Source organism: Exophiala oligosperma (assembly GCF_000835515.1).
Source record: "Exophiala oligosperma strain CBS 72588 unplaced genomic scaffold supercont1.2, whole genome shotgun sequence".
In the NCBI taxonomy this organism is placed as follows: Eukaryota; Fungi; Ascomycota; class Eurotiomycetes; order Chaetothyriales; family Herpotrichiellaceae; genus Exophiala; species Exophiala oligosperma.
In genome coordinates, this window is record NW_015622819.1 from 1,761,169 (window position 1) to 1,777,428 (window position 16,260).

At 50.1% G+C, this 16,260-nt stretch overlaps 7 protein-coding genes across 7 annotated transcripts; 2 read left to right on the forward strand and 5 right to left on the reverse strand.

The window, feature by feature from the left end:
- Positions 1-139: 139 nt before the first annotated feature.
- On the forward strand, positions 140-2,532 carry PV06_02087 (uncharacterized protein; the record flags this gene model as incomplete). Its single annotated transcript, XM_016402734.1, has 3 exons — positions 140-309; positions 372-1,923; positions 1,994-2,532. The coding sequence occupies 3 exons, from the start codon at positions 140-142 to the stop codon at positions 2,045-2,047; spliced, it is 1,776 nt and encodes a 591-aa protein (XP_016266631.1). The 3' UTR covers positions 2,048-2,532.
- Positions 2,533-2,743: 211 nt separating this feature from the next.
- Positions 2,744-5,380, reverse strand: PV06_02088 (uncharacterized protein). The gene is made up of 4 exons (XM_016402735.1): positions 5,301-5,380; positions 4,718-5,241; positions 3,881-4,617; positions 2,744-3,401 (listed from the first exon to the last, which is right to left on the reverse strand). Exons 1-4 carry the CDS (start codon positions 5,335-5,337, stop codon positions 2,927-2,929), a joined length of 1,773 nt encoding a protein of 590 aa, XP_016266632.1. The 5' UTR covers positions 5,338-5,380; the 3' UTR covers positions 2,744-2,926.
- Positions 5,381-5,956: 576 nt separating this feature from the next.
- PV06_02089 (uncharacterized protein) lies at positions 5,957-6,988 on the reverse strand. Its single transcript, XM_016402736.1, has 2 exons — positions 6,681-6,988; positions 5,957-6,619 (listed from the first exon to the last, which is right to left on the reverse strand). The coding sequence occupies exons 1-2, from the start codon at positions 6,934-6,936 to the stop codon at positions 6,051-6,053; spliced, it is 825 nt and encodes a 274-aa protein (XP_016266633.1). The 5' UTR covers positions 6,937-6,988; the 3' UTR covers positions 5,957-6,050.
- A 502-nt stretch (positions 6,989-7,490) lies between these two features.
- On the reverse strand, positions 7,491-10,574 carry PV06_02090 (uncharacterized protein). Its single transcript, XM_016402737.1, has 6 exons — positions 10,180-10,574; positions 10,092-10,120; positions 9,901-10,002; positions 9,197-9,840; positions 8,788-9,150; positions 7,491-8,742 (listed from the first exon to the last, which is right to left on the reverse strand). The coding sequence occupies exons 1-6, from the start codon at positions 10,446-10,448 to the stop codon at positions 7,666-7,668; spliced, it is 2,484 nt and encodes an 827-aa protein (XP_016266634.1). The 5' UTR covers positions 10,449-10,574; the 3' UTR covers positions 7,491-7,665.
- Positions 10,575-10,868: 294 nt separating this feature from the next.
- Positions 10,869-12,225, reverse strand: PV06_02091 (uncharacterized protein). The gene is made up of 2 exons (XM_016402738.1): positions 11,613-12,225; positions 10,869-11,519 (listed from the first exon to the last, which is right to left on the reverse strand). The coding sequence occupies exons 1-2, from the start codon at positions 11,669-11,671 to the stop codon at positions 11,018-11,020; spliced, it is 561 nt and encodes a 186-aa protein (XP_016266635.1). The 5' UTR covers positions 11,672-12,225; the 3' UTR covers positions 10,869-11,017.
- An 873-nt stretch (positions 12,226-13,098) lies between these two features.
- Positions 13,099-14,715, reverse strand: PV06_02092 (uncharacterized protein). Its single transcript, XM_016402739.1, has 3 exons — positions 14,617-14,715; positions 13,522-14,564; positions 13,099-13,461 (listed from the first exon to the last, which is right to left on the reverse strand). The coding sequence occupies exons 1-3, from the start codon at positions 14,617-14,619 to the stop codon at positions 13,392-13,394; spliced, it is 1,116 nt and encodes a 371-aa protein (XP_016266636.1). The 5' UTR covers positions 14,620-14,715; the 3' UTR covers positions 13,099-13,391.
- A 445-nt stretch (positions 14,716-15,160) lies between these two features.
- PV06_02093 (uncharacterized protein) lies at positions 15,161-15,919 on the forward strand (the record flags this gene model as incomplete). The annotated part of the gene is made up of 1 exon (XM_016402740.1): positions 15,161-15,919. The coding sequence occupies one exon, from the start codon at positions 15,161-15,163 to the stop codon at positions 15,917-15,919; it is 759 nt and encodes a 252-aa protein (XP_016266637.1).
- Between the last annotated feature and the right edge of the window lie 341 nt (positions 15,920-16,260).

The window sequence follows — 16,260 nt, forward strand, 5'->3', positions numbered from 1 at the left end:
TGCTCGTTTGTTTTTGAATTCCTCTTCATCGCACGCACGACATCCCGGGTCCATCTTTTCCGGAAACGTCATTTCCTAGATTGATCGTCGCCCTCGTTCTCTGTGTCTCTCGATGCTTCAGGATATAATAGAGACCGGCATGGACAATGCCCAAGATGATGCGGCTGCTTCAGAGCGAACCTCACCTCCTCCGACCATGCAGTCCGAAAAGTCTCGCACCAAGAAGTGGGCGCCGAAGACGTTCAACGGGTGCCTCACTTGCAAAAGGAGACGCATCAAGTGTGACGAGGGCAAACCTTCGTGTCAAAGGTAACGTGGTCGTCTTGATGTCCTATTCCAAAAGCATTGTCGCTAACATCAGGGGCATGGAGGTGTCTGAAATCAAACATTGAATGTGGCGGTTATGCACCGCCCAAGATCCGATTGTTCGAACCCGCCGGCTCCTCTTCGTCGTCCTCGGCCGGGCCTTCCTCGATAGCACCCTCTCCTCTACCCGGTATTCCAACCAGAAGCCCTCCTCCCAAAAATCCTCAGCTTCATTCGTACCTGAACTCATACCCCCATCCTCAAGAACTAGCCTTGGTCCCCAGCTTTGGCACCGAAGAAGAATACCGATCCTTCCAGTTCTTCCTCGAGCGGACGGCGAACCTGGTTTCGGTCTACTCGCAGCCTTACCTGTGGACCGTGGTCCTCCCCCAGGCGACCTGGCACCAACCTGCCATCAAACACTCCATCATCGCCCTCGCCAACCTCCACCAGTCGCTCACGACGTCGGGGTCCGTCTCGACGCAGGCGGCCCACGACTCGGTGACCCACTACAACACGGCGATCAGGGCGTTACTGACCCACAAGCCCCCCATCGACGTCGTGTTGGTCTCGTGCGTCATCTTCTGGTGCCTGGAAAACTTCAACGGCACCGAGAAGGCGGCCTTCGATCACATGAAGGCCGCCATCAAGATCCTGGGGGAGTGGAAGGCCAAGCGCCGACCGGACGATCCCGCCCACGATCTCATCTCGACGTACATCGAGCCCACCATCAGGGACGTGGTCAGGTTGGCACCGGTGGCGCGCCTGGAAGAGCTCGAGGGCCAGATCACGGCGATAGGACTCAGTCCGCAAGACGTCCGGATCATCAACCACGCACTGGGCCAGACATTTGAAGGCCTCGAGGACGCCAGCACGTACCTGTGCGAAGCCATCTCCGACATTTTGAGTCTCACGACCCTGGCATCTTCGTCGTCCATGATGGACCACGACGGGGGAGCTGGAGCGCTGTCGGACGAGGTCATCGAATCCATCAACGACCTCGACGCCAGACTGTACAAGTGGATCAACCTTTTCCAAAAGCTCACCTCGACGGGTCCCGTGTCCGAGAGGCGGATGCTCGTGGTGCACAACGTCGCCGCGTACGTCCTTCTGGACCTGACCAAAAACCGACTCCGCGTGTCGGAGGAGCCAGTGGTGCAGCCGCCTCGCTGTCGGTGGAGTTTCGTCGTCAACGAGGTCGAGGATATGCTCAAACACGGACAAGGTCCCGCCGTAGCCGTCGCGGACGAACCCAGCGGCGGCAGTCTGTCGGGTGGGCTGGGGTTCATCCCTCCCCTGTTTCTGGCCGCGACGTCCGCACCGAACGTGGAGGTCCGGAGACGGGCAGTCAACGCCATCAGACTGTTGAACCTGGTCGAAGGATCGTGGAACTCGGAACTGGCTGCCAAGATCGCCGAGGCCATGCTCGATGTTTTGTCTCACCGGTCAGATCGGTCGCCACACCACCCTCGAGATCCGTCCGAGGTCACCCTCGGCCAGATGAGGTTCGGCGTGGACGTTCAAAGGGCGAGGTTGTACCTACGATGGAATGGAGGAGAGAATCATCGGTACGTCGACAAAGAGATTGGAATAGACGACATTGCGTCAGTGGATCCGGTAGGTCATCCACATATACCCACCCCAGGCTGTGACTGTGACTGTGACTGACCTTTTTTGACATGATCAGAACTTACCCGAAGTGATTGAACGTTTTGGGTATCCTGCATTGCAGACGAATTGAAACATTGAAACGAATACTTTACGAGTATGGGAATCAGCAGCATATATACAGGCTCGTATGAATGTGGATGAAGATCGACGAGTATGACAGAGTGAAGCAAGCATATACAGGCATATATGAATGTGGGTATGGGTGTGTGTGCAAATGGGTTGATGCTGTTATCGCCTTTCCTTTTTTTTGGATTTTTTTTTTTGGAATAAACCCGGAGTTCTGGGGAGGAATTGATTCAACACATAGCCCGGAAGGGGAAAAAAAGGCAATTCAAGGGAAAGGGACAACCCAGAAACACACGAGACTTTATGAGGGATGATATGGTGTGGTGATTTAGGAGTTTGATGTTTTCTTTGGATCCAAAGGCGTTCGTTGGCAGGTTGTTTATCTTTCTTCTAGGAATGGATGGGGTTTTTCTCCGGGAGAAAAAGACGAGTAGGATTCTTATACTCCGTAAGGGGGGTTCGAGTCTGGCTTCGTGAACCGGATCATGGGAGTTCACAGTATGCAGCATGAATCACATTGAAACCCAAAAGCGATCAAATCAGCAGTCCAAGTTTATACCAAGACAACGATACAAGACACTTGGTCGAATCCTCGTTGAGGGGGGGAAAAGACGACGACTACCTCCTCTGTAGTAAATGTATCGACCATGGCACACGGAATCGAAAGCACCGAGACATATTACCAAAGCAACTTCATCCCGTTCTGCGTTCAACATTTGCTTTATCTGTGTCTGTTTCTGTGTCATTGTGTCTTTTGTCTTTGTGTCTCGTGTATCTTTATCCATTCATGTTTCCTCTTTTATTTTTTGTTTTCATCATTATATCTTTCTTGACCTATGTGAGGTATATATCCGTAGAGGTCGAGCAATCATTTTTCTTTCTGTCAGGATGTTGTTGTTGTTGGTGGTGGTGGTGGTGATTTTGGATTTTGACTCTGACTTTGGCTTGCTTGCCTCGATGATCTCCCCTGTCTACCAGCGTTGGTACTGCTCACGGTACTACCACCATTGACATTCGCTTCCCTTTCCAAGAAATCTTGCCACAACTCTGCCAAAGTCTCTCTACTGGCAGCACCAGCGGCCGGGCTCGTCGGGACACCGCTGTCGGCGCCGAAATAGTCGTGGTGTTGCTGTAGAGCCGGAGTGCTAGGTGTACGATGAACGAGAGGCGACCCCGGTAACCTCAGCGAATTTGACGTGGACGTGGAACCGGCACCACCTGGCCTAGTAAGTCCAGCTTGTTCTCTTTGTTCATCTGTCCAACCCAACAACGCGGCAATGAGTTGTAAAACTTGAAACTTCTTGGGATCGGATCGGTCGAGATGGAGAAAATGCAGGAAATGATTTGTTACGATTTGTCTGTTTCAAAAAAAAGGCCATCATGTTAGCCTTCTCTCAAACCTCAAATATTCCAAAGAGACGCAATGTGTATGGGAATGGGTATGTGGGTACAGGTAGGGCGACGACGTTGGAAGGATGAGACATCTTTGGGGTTGGATTTTTGTTTCTGTAAGTGGATCATCATCGGAACGGTGTTTGTAAACCGCCTTTGACTCCGACAATACTTTGTACAACACCAAGGATGCACGTGTGTATTCGAACGACTAGGAGTAGGCCCCCGTGAATCCAGTCAAGTCCCGTAGGGCTGTGTATGTGCGGAGTTCGGGGGCCGTGGTATGTGCTGTAGTGGTGGGCCTTATGAATAACAGCAACCAACGGAAGGGGACATTTCAACAGGTGATGGTGAGAAGGCAGTGGTCAATATTGGGGGCCAAAAAATGAGTGAAGGAGGAGGTTTTGGAAATTCAAACCAACTAAGACAAAACAGACAAACTCACCTATCAACATTATCCTCCGGCTTGCCCTTTTTCAAAAATCGCAAAGCTTTCGTCAAGTGGTCGTTTAGGATCACGGCCTCGTGTCTCAATTTGCCGATCAGGAGGTTCTTCTCCTTCACTTCCTTTTCGAACGGGAGGGCTCGTTCGAGGTCTCGTTTCGTCGTTTCTAATTCCGCACTCATGGACTCTTGCTGCGCCTGTAGACTCGACAGTTGTGTTCGTAGCGAGTCCTGCTCGGCTTGATTCGTCTCGACGAGTTCCTTGAGCTCTTGCTTCCGGACGGTCTGGATCTCTTGTAGGGCCTTTTGGAGCCCGTCGACCGTGGAGGACTGCGTGTCTCGCTCCGACGTGGCCTTTTCGTACGCCTCACGTAACGAAGCCAGTTGTTCTTCGAGATCGGCGGTTCGGTCGGTCAGGTCGCGACGCAAGGTGCGTTCCTCCATGGCCAACACTTCCCAGTCGTGCATGGCTTGTTTGGCATTTTCGAATTCCTCACGAATGTACGCTTCGGACTCGACGAGCTCTTCCTTTTCCTTGTGCCAATTCTGTTGGGAAAGAGTGAGTCGATTGCGCAAGGTCGAGAGTTCTTTGGATTGTTCGGCGTTGGAGGCTTCGAGGGTGGCGTTCCTTGAGGACAGTTCTTCGACTTCGGCGGTCCGAGAGTCGTAACGTTCTTGGAGGGTTTTGTTTTCAGATTCGAGTTCGTCGATACGCTCACGTGCTTGTGAGAGTTCTTCCTGTTGAGGATGGGGGGCAATGGTTAGTTGTGTGTAATGAGTAGGAGACAAGGGTGTAGCGTCTCTCGGTGATGATACAACAAGGAACAAAAAGACGTACTGCATCTGCTTTCAATCGTTCGCCTAGTTGACTGCGGATGGTATTGACTCTACCCAACAGCGTCTGGTATTGTTCTTCGGCCGTCTCCTTCTCTTGCTGGGCTTCGGCCAGATCATTTTGTGCTGTTTCAAGTTCGGTGGCATGTTTAGATTGTAGTTCCTCGAGGGATTTGCGAAGTTCCGTCACTTCGAGACGTAAAGCGTCACGGTCTTTGACCAGAGCGTCGAACCGTGTCGCGGTATCTGTATCTGTGTCTGCATCGGCATTCGCATCGTTATTCTTCTCGGTGGGTGTGGGTGTATCTTTGGCAACGCCGTTCATCAAATCTAATATCTTTTTCCCCTCAGGCACATCTGTCTTCGTGGAGGATAGTTCTGTGGTCTCTTCGGCATCGGAGTCGTCACTTTCTGCGCCATCCTTGGGCTGCGAAGCTTCTGTCGGAGTCTGAGGTTCTACCGGAGTCGTGGCTTGCGCATTGTTGCCGCCCTTCTTCTTTGACTTTTTCTTCTTCTTGGATTTCTGGTCTGAGGTACAAATGTCAGGACGGTAGAGTCTCGCGTGGGAGTCAGAGAGTATGCATTACCTCCAGAGGGCATCGAGGCCATGTTTGTCGACGACATGTTTGCGGGTTATTTTCTAGAAAACTAGACCTCCGTGGTCGAGTCGTACCTGGTGTTGTACTACTCCCCGTATTCGTAGTAACAAAGGTGTCAATATTTCCCCACGTGGGAGGCGGCGCATTGATGCTGGGGTCCAAAAGGTACAAGACTCTCATTCCAACTTTTTTACTTCTTCGGGATTTATTACGAGTACAGGTGGCCAGGTAGATATGGACGCAGTGTCATTACGACTGTATCAATACCTCTCTGTTGGGCTCTTCAAGACTTGCTTATCGATTCCACAATGTACGTGTCTATTTGTGTACAACATATCTATCTGCATTCAGGTGTACAGTGACCTTGTTTTCACGAGATCAAATAACAATGAACTAGAGACAGGTTCGCGGATAGACGAAGTCGATTTCTGTGACAACATCCTCCCAACTTCTGTACAGACCCGACATCAGAAGACCAAGTTTTACTCCATCACTCAGACTGTGTTGCGGTCTACTCATTGTTCTAAGACAGGGAAAGTGAGACACGTTGATCACCAACGCCGTCACTGATGTTGATTAATGCGCGATCCCTGGCCAATCGGTCATTCAACGATTTGTACGTGTAATGGTTTCGTCAAGAAAAACAATTCTCGCAACAAAGATTGTCGTCAAATGTATGGCATATTGAAAGTCCAAAATCTCATCATATGCCCTGGGGGTATCATCGTCGCCACTACTTTACTTCATTGCCTCCATAAACAAACCTCTCATGCCCTTCAATAGCGTTCCAATCTCTCTGGTCGAATTTAGTCGATCGACGACCTTCTCGACCTTGACAGCGTCCAGCTTTGGCTTCATATATACAACATCATACTTGCCACTACCCGTAGCTGGCACTTGTAATTCAAACATGGCCTCTCTTTCGTCGTTGGTGTTTGGACCTCCCTTCGAGGGCGGGAACATGAACACAATCCTCACCCTGCTCTCATCGCCGCTTCCCTCGATCCGACAACCCAGGTATGTTTCCCAGAAATTCAACTCGGGTCCGTTCAGACGACTTTGACCGTCCATCTTTTCAGCGTATTCACGCTGGGCCTGTAGCTTGATGTCGATCTGCCTCTGTGTCTGGGCAATCGAACTTCTGAGCTTGTCGCAAGCCGCGGCTTGAGTCGCTTGATGAGATTCGAGCTTGGATATTTGTGCGTGCATCTCGTTCTTCTCGGCTTGCTCCCTCGCGAGGACATTGCTGTGGTTCGATAACGACGATTGTAATGTCGTGATCTGTGTGCTTTTGGAGCGTTGCTCCTCTGCCACGACGCAACAAATTTTAGTCCAATTTCCATAAATCGCCCACAAACATTGTCTTACCGTTCAATTCTCCCAACCGTGCTCGAAATTCGTTTCTCTCTTGCAAAACGCGTTTCCTGCCTTGTTCGATAAATGCATCGAACCTGAGCGTGAAATCGGCCATGCGCTTCCGCAAGTCATCGAAGTTGAAGTCCACCGCCGGTAGTTGCGTGAGCGGGTTGTCCGAGTACGACATGGCGGCGGCATTTTGGGATTGCGAGGCGCGGAAGGAGGAGGTACTCGTCGAGAATGCAGCCGGATTGATTGTTGTAGCCATTTTTGCAAAACATGCAGTGTTGTTGTTGCAGGTGTTGAAAGATCAATCTTCGATTAACGCGTAGTGTTGAATTGTATGAGTGTCTACGCCGTATTCGAAGGAGAAGTTTTGGACGCTGAGATCAAAGATGGTCGTCAAGGGCAACCACAACCACCCGCCCACCACTTGTCAAACTACTGTACGCCGCTTTTACAGTATTCGAACGACGTACTCGCGACTTTCATCTCATCCTACTCGTACAATACGACTGGCTCACGCCTTCACTCACACTCGAAGTGCCTAGTAGTGTATTGTTATCTAGGAAAGACAAGCACTTGCTCAGTCTTGTCAAAATCGCGGCGCTGTTCAACAGTCATTTCATGAAGGATCGAACCCCGCTCCGTAGCAATCATTGTTCGCTCACCTCTGCTTGTCGCCTATATGCTGATGCGCGTACTCGACGTGGCGTGAGCTAGGAGTGCAAGGGGGAAGAAAGTAAATCAAGCCGTATGGAAAGGGTACAACAGGTCATGCCTGACCTCCTTGGCAGTAAAGTGGTACTGAAGCTACGACCCGTACATGGATGTACTTCTCTACCCCCTCAAGGCCTCTCTATTTTCGAGAATTCGATCTTCAAGTATCTCTCCAGTACAACCTCATAATTATCCATCTCACTGCATAATACATCCAACTTGATTCATGATTGACTGTCGCTTGCTTGAACGCCAAACAATCCCCGACGAACCACCATCACTTCAGCGAATCGTTTCGCAATTCCTGGGCCAACTCAGCCTTTCCTTCGCTATTCTCCGAACTCGCGTCGCCAGCGTCCACGTTCAAGAGTTGGGCCATCATGCTTTCCATCCTTGCCATCGACTCCTCCATTTTGTGAAGCCTTGCGTTTGCTTCCAGAAGGCGGGTGCCAGTATCCCCCTCGTCGTTGAAGTCTACTAAAGAGTCCATTCGCTCGCCTCTCTTGGGCTTCCGATACCCACGGGGATGACCGGTCTCATCTTCTTCAGCTTCACTGGTGTCTGCAAATTCCCTCTTGATGCGCTCAGGCTCTTGAGAATCTCTACGACGCTTCTGCTTTGTCTCTTTGGGGCTAACCGATCTTGCTTGATCGTTGTTAAACGCCCAGGTCTGCCGTCGCGACACCGGTGATTGTCCAAGCCCGCTGTTCAAGGTATTTCCGAGGGCTTTACTGATACCATCAGAGCCTTCCAGATCGTCTTCTTCCGCGATCTTGTCCAAAACAGATTGGGGTGGGTCGATGTCAAACACTGCATGTATGTCTCCATGCACGGTGAATCTCGAAATGGCCCAATACTGTCCAGCCGTCGCTTTCGGACCATTGGGATTTTTCCAGTCAATCTTTCTGTTTTTGTACCTCTTGTCTGTCACCCACAAGGTTCTTCGTTCGTACAACGATATAAGCAACAAGACGGGCAAGTTGAGTGTTCTGACCGCAGCAACGTTGACCTTGTGAAACATTCGCTCCGATATAATCCATTTCAACGGCAGCATGATCAAAAGGGCGAGAATGTTGAATGGTGGCAGGTACGCAAAGATGGCGTCGGACTTGACCCCTTCAAAGGTAAGGACTGCTCGTCGGAATTGGATTTCTTGAACAGCATTGCCGACGATGCTACTGAAGGTGTTTGTCAACATTGACACGAGTATCGTCAAGAAGAGCGTGTTGCCTAAAAAGGCGAACATGACCATCAATACTGGACCAAGGAACCAGTGAAAGTCGGGAGACTCATCGATGCCAGTGCCGTCAAGACCGAACCAGATCCATATCATCCATTTGCCAATTGTCACAGACTAGAGGAGGTCAGCAAAGAGAATGTATGAAGTTGAACGACTTACCTGATGGGCACCGGCATGCAGCCATTTCAAACTCAAAAGAAACCCAGCAAAACACCATACGGCAAGAACAGTAAGTGTCATAAAGTCAGACATCATAGCTCTGAGCGACAAAAATAGCAGATTCTCCGACATGATGTTGAATGCTAGCCGTGGTATCAAAACCGGGGCCGCGCAACTCAAGATGTCGAGGGCCGTCCGCGCCAAAAGTATTGATTGCTCTTCATCATGTATCCGAAATGCGTGCAGTCGCAAAACCAGGTACGCCATGAAAAGAGAGCAAAATATGACATCGAGGAATGACCACAGGTTTTGTGAGTACACAACCCAACCGTGCTCCAGGATGGAAGCGAGTTGATCGAGCACCTGTTTTTGTTAGTCTCAGCCCGACAGGTATAGGGGTCCAGCATACCCAACCGGATGCATACACGTCAAAAACCGCCTCGATGACAGTATAATCCGTTCTCATCCGACTTTCGCGGCCAGCCATCACCACCAGATACAGTACTAGAAGCATGACGAACTGGCACACCTCGATAAGATTTCGCGTCCGTGGGACGATCAGTCGATACTGGTTGAGTAACGGTGCTCGCCGTGGATCGTACAACGAGATGGGTCGCTTCTTCCAGTGATCCGGGATGATATCGACAAAGGCGTTGGGAGTGTAAACCAATTTTCCTCGGTATATCGCGTCAACGACCTTCTGGCATGCACTACTGGCCAGAAAGCTCTTGCTTGCACTAACGATAGCAACCTCTAGAGCGGTCAACTTTCTCTCGATCCTCCCGCCTCGCTCGCGCTTGGCCCAGTGCATGGCGTGGATACTTTGTTGGTAAACCTCGTCGGGGGCTCCTTGGAACGGTTCAAATCCTGCTACGAGGATGTTTGCCAACTTGAGGAGTCCTCGCGGACCGGGGTTTTGTTCATTGTACCTGCGAAGAATCTTCTCGGCCACCAATTCGCAGAGTAGAGCTCTGGTGAGATTCACTGTTTGATGATGAGTTGCGTAAGACTGTTCGCGGATGAATTGCATGCGGTTGACAAGAAGGCAGTAGACTTTGAGACAAGTCAGCAGGAGTCCCTGATTCAGATTTCGAAGGGGTTATGGCAGCGAACCAATAGAGAGGTCCTGCATTTCGTAGAAAGCGTCCACCAGCGGCCGAACCACTGAGATGTTCATGCGCGGCGCCTTGAGTTGTTCGAGAGAATAAGGATCATCTATATTTTTGTGGGAGATTTTCAAGTCAGGGGGATTTTGTACGAAGTACGGAGTAATTGTAAGTTCAGTTGTAGATAGCAAGTCATACCTATACTATTGATGATATCTCTTCGTATACTGTTTGATTGATTTGCACCGTCAGTTTTATCCACCCCTGAAAAATTAGTGGAACTCACCGATGAATATTCTCGTATACATTGCAGTTAGTGTTTCCATAGGGGTCGGCGGCACGAGGAGGTTCACGGTGCGCGCTCGTCCACGTACAGTGGGGCGGGTACAGACCGTCACTGTCGGCGACATCTTCCTCGTCATGTTGGGACGCGAGGAGCGCTTCTGTCTCGCCTCGTTGACGGTTCAGGCGGAATTGATGGCTGAAACCACGGGACGAATTGGATGGACGAGAAGAACGAGAATTGGTGCGAGGGTTTGATGGTCCAGGAGGCATGACGAGGTGAGTCGGTCAATCAGTCAGCCAGAAGGGAGTGAGTGAGTGATGCTTGATCAAGATATCGTCAGTAGCATTGCCATGATGACCAAGAGTCGCGAGAGACATGTGGTCCAAAGGATGAGGTTTATGACGATGGGAGAAAGCAAGAGTAAAGGAGTAACGGTACTCCTCTCGAGACAATTGAGCACAAATCTACTCGTGCCAAAGACCAGGGTTATTAGCTGCCCCAAGTAGGAGTAGGACGAGGGCTGAGTTTCACACGCAAGTCACTTTGACCAATTGGAGAGGAGAAATGACCTGGGATTACGATAAGCTTATCGCACCAAGCTTTTTCTTCTTTTTGTCAGAGGAAATGCCAGTCCTTTAGGCATTCATTACTCGTAGATGCAGACATTGCTTCAAAAGGCGGATTCATAGGTGCTCATCATTCCCATATCTCATTAAGCATTACATACATATATGCATTAGATAATCATTTGCACCTGTGAGGGACAAGTCTGTCCTGCCCATGCCTTGGTAGTTGTTCTGTTCCTCATTACCCTGGTGTCTTGTCTTCATCATCTTCTTCATAAGAGAATCATTACGGTCGCCACAAAAGCCAACCACATTCCATATGACCAAAGATTAGGCATACCTCCTTCTTGACCCATGGAATCATTGCTCGTAACGTAGACTATACTCGGACCCGTGGTCGTGCTCTCCGCCGCTGCGGAAGTATACACAATCACTACCCCGTTACTCGTCGTCGTCATCTCCAGACCTGGCGTTATCGTCGTGTAGGAAGTCACTGTCGTCGTACCGATCCACGTGCCACCTCCTCCGTGCGTCGGTGTCGGGGTAGGTGTGTTGTAGCAATTCGTCTCACATTGATCGCAGCACTCCCAGTATACCACCGTCGACGTGACTGGACAAGGAAGGTAGGATGTCACGGTGACAATGACATCTGATTGTGTATAGCATGTCGTATATGTCGTGGTTGGAGTCCAGGTGGACCAGTATGACGTCGTGGTCGGTGTCCACCATGCCGTTGTTGATATCGTTGGGGACGGTGTCCAGAACCCAGAGTCGCTTGAGGGTCAAAAATGTTAGTATGGACAATTGTTGACAATCATGCATGTGTAGTGCAATTGAGATGCGGTTTTCAAGAACAGAGACACTTACTATGCTAAAGCGTGGAACGAGAAAGTGAGGAGGAGGAAGGTGAAACCAGAGACTATCATTGTGACATTGAGCAGCTTTGGAGGTGCTATCTCACTTCTAGCCCTTCCCTCGAGTCTTAGAATGTTTGTTGTTATATGATCGGAATATACAATGCTGATAGATAGCGACAGGACGATGTGCGCATCTGTAAAGGGTAGTGTATTACTCGACTCGTGTCGGATCAATTGTTGTAAGGCTTTCCAGAAGCCTCATAAGCGAGTGCTGGTGTAGGTGATTGCGTGTGCGTACGTATGTGTGGATGTATGTCTCCGGTAGCCAGCCTTATAAGTGCAACGGAGCTCGAATAGGATCTTCCTTTGGAGATGAGTGATAGTCGAAGGATTCAAACAACACAAGCTATTGTACGAGGTAGCAAGACTCGAAGAAATCAGCGGTCCTGGCAAAGTTATGCTCAGTTCGGAAGCTTGATACCTACTCGCGGCAGTCGTATCTGGAAGCTCCTCATCTTTCGTCATTGGCTTGCTTTTGGTTTTCCAAAGATGAGACCAACTACTGGTAGAAGGAGGGGCAAATACTCCCTACCCAAGACCCAGTTTGTGGGATAAGCAGACAAGCTTGCTTCATAGTCGTGATAAGGCGGGGCAATTCTAGTGTGGTTACTACACAGCTGAGGACAAGCAAAAGCAAAATGCCTCCTCCATACTCGCTTCTCCATACCCTTATCGCCATCTACGATGGGTTGGTTTTCCGAGACAGCTTGGCCGTTGGAGCATTAGTTTGCGCCATCCAATCATGGACGCATGTGGTGGGATCTGAAAACAGGGATAAGGACGCTACCAACGAGGGTTGCGTATGTATGGCGTGCATGGAACGGTACAACTCGTAACAAGAACTTGGAACAGTCAAAACCTACCTAGCTTTGAGCTTTACCTTGTCATTAGTATTGACGGAGACTTCCGGGAGCCTCAAGCACATGAGCCTCTAGTTGTGTTGGACTGTTTCAGCTCGAACAGAAGCGGCGATGATGTCGCAGGTTGTGGGTTCCGAGTACAGTACGGAGTATGATGTCAGGCAGAAAAGTGTCGGGGAAAAAAAGAAGGAAGTGGGGAGTGATTTAATTGTCCAACAAGTACGCAGTACTCGGTACAGAATACTCGTAGTGTTAGAAAAAGTGGAAGCTGATGCACCACCAGTCTGAGCCTTTTTAGGACAGTTGCTTCGATTCCAAGAGGCTAATTGTCCTGGCGCAACATCTTGGTTGCGTAGTGAGCAATGCCAGGCGCCGAACAAAGACTGTTATCATTATTGCGAGGAATGTCGGTGGGCTGAATTTGAGATAGAGACAGATGTTATCTACCACTAGCACCATCGGCATCGGTAATACTTACTTGTACCGTAAAGACTGGAAGCTTCCCATCAGGTATTCAAGTCTTTCTTTACTTGCCAAGTCTCGCAACGACAGCCGCAACGAGAACAAGTCATTTGTTGGCACAAATTCGCAAGGCAGTATGCGAATACTCTGTCCTGATGAAACAACTTGGAAGGCAAATCATTGGTGTACTGGAAGACATTATCATCGAGGTCGCCTAAATATGCTGAATAGTGTAGTAATAAGACTACCTACGCAGCCTCGGCCTCGAAGGGCGTGCATCCTCTCAACCTCAAGAGATACCTGTCTTAAGGTAGATGTAGATGTCTTATCATGTAATCCATTGTATTGGGTGTATCATATTCCTTCATGCTGACTCACAAGTGCCTGGCGAAACAACCACATCCTCTTTATTGATTGCCCGCGCCTCGTCCCGCACCTGCACCTCTACCGGCACCTCCGCCCATGAATTGTTGTGCCCTGGAGAGATTGTCAGTACGGACTGGTTGATTTGGGATCAGAAAGGATAAGGGTGCTCACAGGTTAGCGAGGGCAGGATCTTGCATCATTTGCTGTATCTGGCTCATGTCGGGCATACCGCCGCCGCCGCCACCACCACCACCTCCTCCTCCGCCGCCTTCTCGTCGATTGTTCATCATGTTCTGAATAGTCGGGTTGTTCATAAGTCCACTCAACGCTTCTGGGTTGCGCATGATATTTTGTGCCATGGAAGCAAACATAGGGTTGTTCATGATGCTGGCAAAGTCGAAACCACCTCCTCCTCCGCCACCACCACCACCACCACCGGCACCTCCTCCTCCAAGCATACTAGCGAGACTGGATAGATCGGGCATTCCACCGCCACCTCTAGTGTTCCCGGGCGCATCGTCCACCGCATCCTCGGGCATGTTGGCTTCCTCTGCTTCCATGCGAGCCAATTCTTTCTTTGCAGTCTCTAGACCTTTTCTCATTGCATCGCTGCCTCCACTGCCTTCAAAGTCAATGCCTTGTTGATATGCCTCGACACTACCTTTGGCGTCACCCATGGCGAATCTTGCCAGACCCAATCTGGACCACGCCTTTGTATACTTGGGGTCGGCTGCCACGGCCAACTCGGCATCTCTGACGGCGGAGGCATGGTCGCCGCTTGCGGAGTAAGCAGCAGCGCGGTTGGAGAGGTAGATCGGGTTCGTAGGAGCGAATTTGATGGCTTCAGTGTACTTGTCAATAGCAGTCTTGTAGTCCTTTTGTTGCATCGCGGCATTTCCAGCACTCTTGAGCTTTTCGGCTTCGGGGTTGATAGGGCTGGGCTCGGCGGGTTTGGGAGGAGGGGCTGCATCAGAGCTCGAGCCTTTGCCCTTCAGCTTCTCGTAAACTTGGAATATGTTGAGGAGGGACTGTGATCCGACGGCTTCTGAGACGGCAGCTTTGTCTGCCGGATCGACCTTGAAGGCCTCGGCGATACAGTTGCTTGCGATCTCGATGTTGTCTGCATCGTCTGCAGTGAGGGTGCCATCCTTGAGAGAGGTCGAGAGGAAATCTATTATCGACAGCGCCAGGCGCTTTTTCGAGTCTCCCAGAGACTGGGAATGTCAGAATGCAGTTCAAGACGCAGACATGACAGCAGAAACGTACCATATTGACAAAGGCGGACTGTGTTGGAGGGTGACGAAAGATACAAGCTACAAAATTTCAATGATGTTCTGTCCAAAGAAGCACCAGGCAGGATCCAAGTACACGGTATTGTTGATCGTGGATCCTCCGTACTCGACCCTCAAATTGAGGGATGACCCGCGACCGTGCCGCTTTAAAAAGTGACTTACCCTCCCCTCCGCCGTTTGCTCAACTTCTTCTCACCGTCATACTCAGTCTTAGCACCGGCCTCATTAGCTGACTGCGATTCATCTTGCAACCATGTCTGCACGCCGGGCGCAGTTGACGTGTACCAGTTCATAACTGAAATCTGGTAAATTCCCGGCTCTCCAGAACACGTCCGACTCATAGTAAGTACACAAGACTCAGTACGTCAACATACTCCTTCGTCCAGTCGAATCCGAGATCCATCTCCATATTCTTCAGTACACTGCATGGTCCTGCACCGTGAACGAGATGGAACTTCTTCAAATTCCTTACTACGCACCCCCCCGTGGATGTGCCTCATGAAGGAAAACTCCCGGCCATGGACGCAATCAAGAACTCGACCGAGGTTCTCTGTGACCAGTCAGCTCGTCGGGTCGTCGGTGTCGGTCCGCATTTTGTCGTGAAATACGGCCTTCAGGTCGACCTTGAGGAAGGCTGGAATATGATGTTTTTCAAAAATACGACGTCCGTCGTCGTTCCGAAAGTCTATGCACTTTTTCAGGACGCCCAAAGCAGTCAAAACTATATTGTCAGGGAAAGAATTAATGGGGTTCGTCTAGATTTAATCTGGACTTCCTTGGATTTGGCGCAGAAGCAGACTGTTTGTTTCCAGATCAAGGCAACCCTGACCGAATTACGCAAATTGCCCTCTCCCGATGGGTATTGTAGTCTCGGCTGTCAGCCTCTCCGAGACCACGTTTTCTGTACGGGACAGGAAGAGGAATCCCTTAGGCTTGAGGGTCCATACAAGACGGAGACAGAATTGAACGGTGGCCTCGTCAAGAAATATCTAGCGTCTGGCGACCTCCCAGTCGGAAAAGCTGAATATTATCGTCGAGCCTTTCCTTCGGTTCTGACTGGACACCCCCCTACTTTTACACACGGGGATGTTCAGCGGAAAAACGTCTTGGTTAATCTGACGAAAGAAGACTGTCGCATTACGATTATTGACTGGGAGTTTGCCGGTTGGTATCCAAGTTACTGGGAGTACTCCCGGGCAATATTTGCCTGTGGCCACTTTGATGATGATTGGAACGAATGGGTTGATTTTATTCTAGATCCATATCGGAATGAGTAGGCTTGGATGCAAATGTTGACGATTGAATTGTGGTCCTAGCAGAGACACCCCTGATAAGAAACGCGAGGGCATCTAGACCACGAAATGTGAGACCAGGGGCGAGCACAGAGCGACATCAGCCTAGGCCCAGCGTGGGGTTCTACTGTACTTGTTGTTCTGTAGTTGTCGTTCTCTAAAGTAATGCTCATGACTATTTACATCTCCATACATACCAGGTAATGTCTGACAAATGTTGCATAAGCATACATATACAGCATTTCAAACTCGGAACAGAATGGGCATACCGCTGCTAATACTGTAAGCCTCCTAACCTGTATCCCCATACTCCGTACCTACACCGC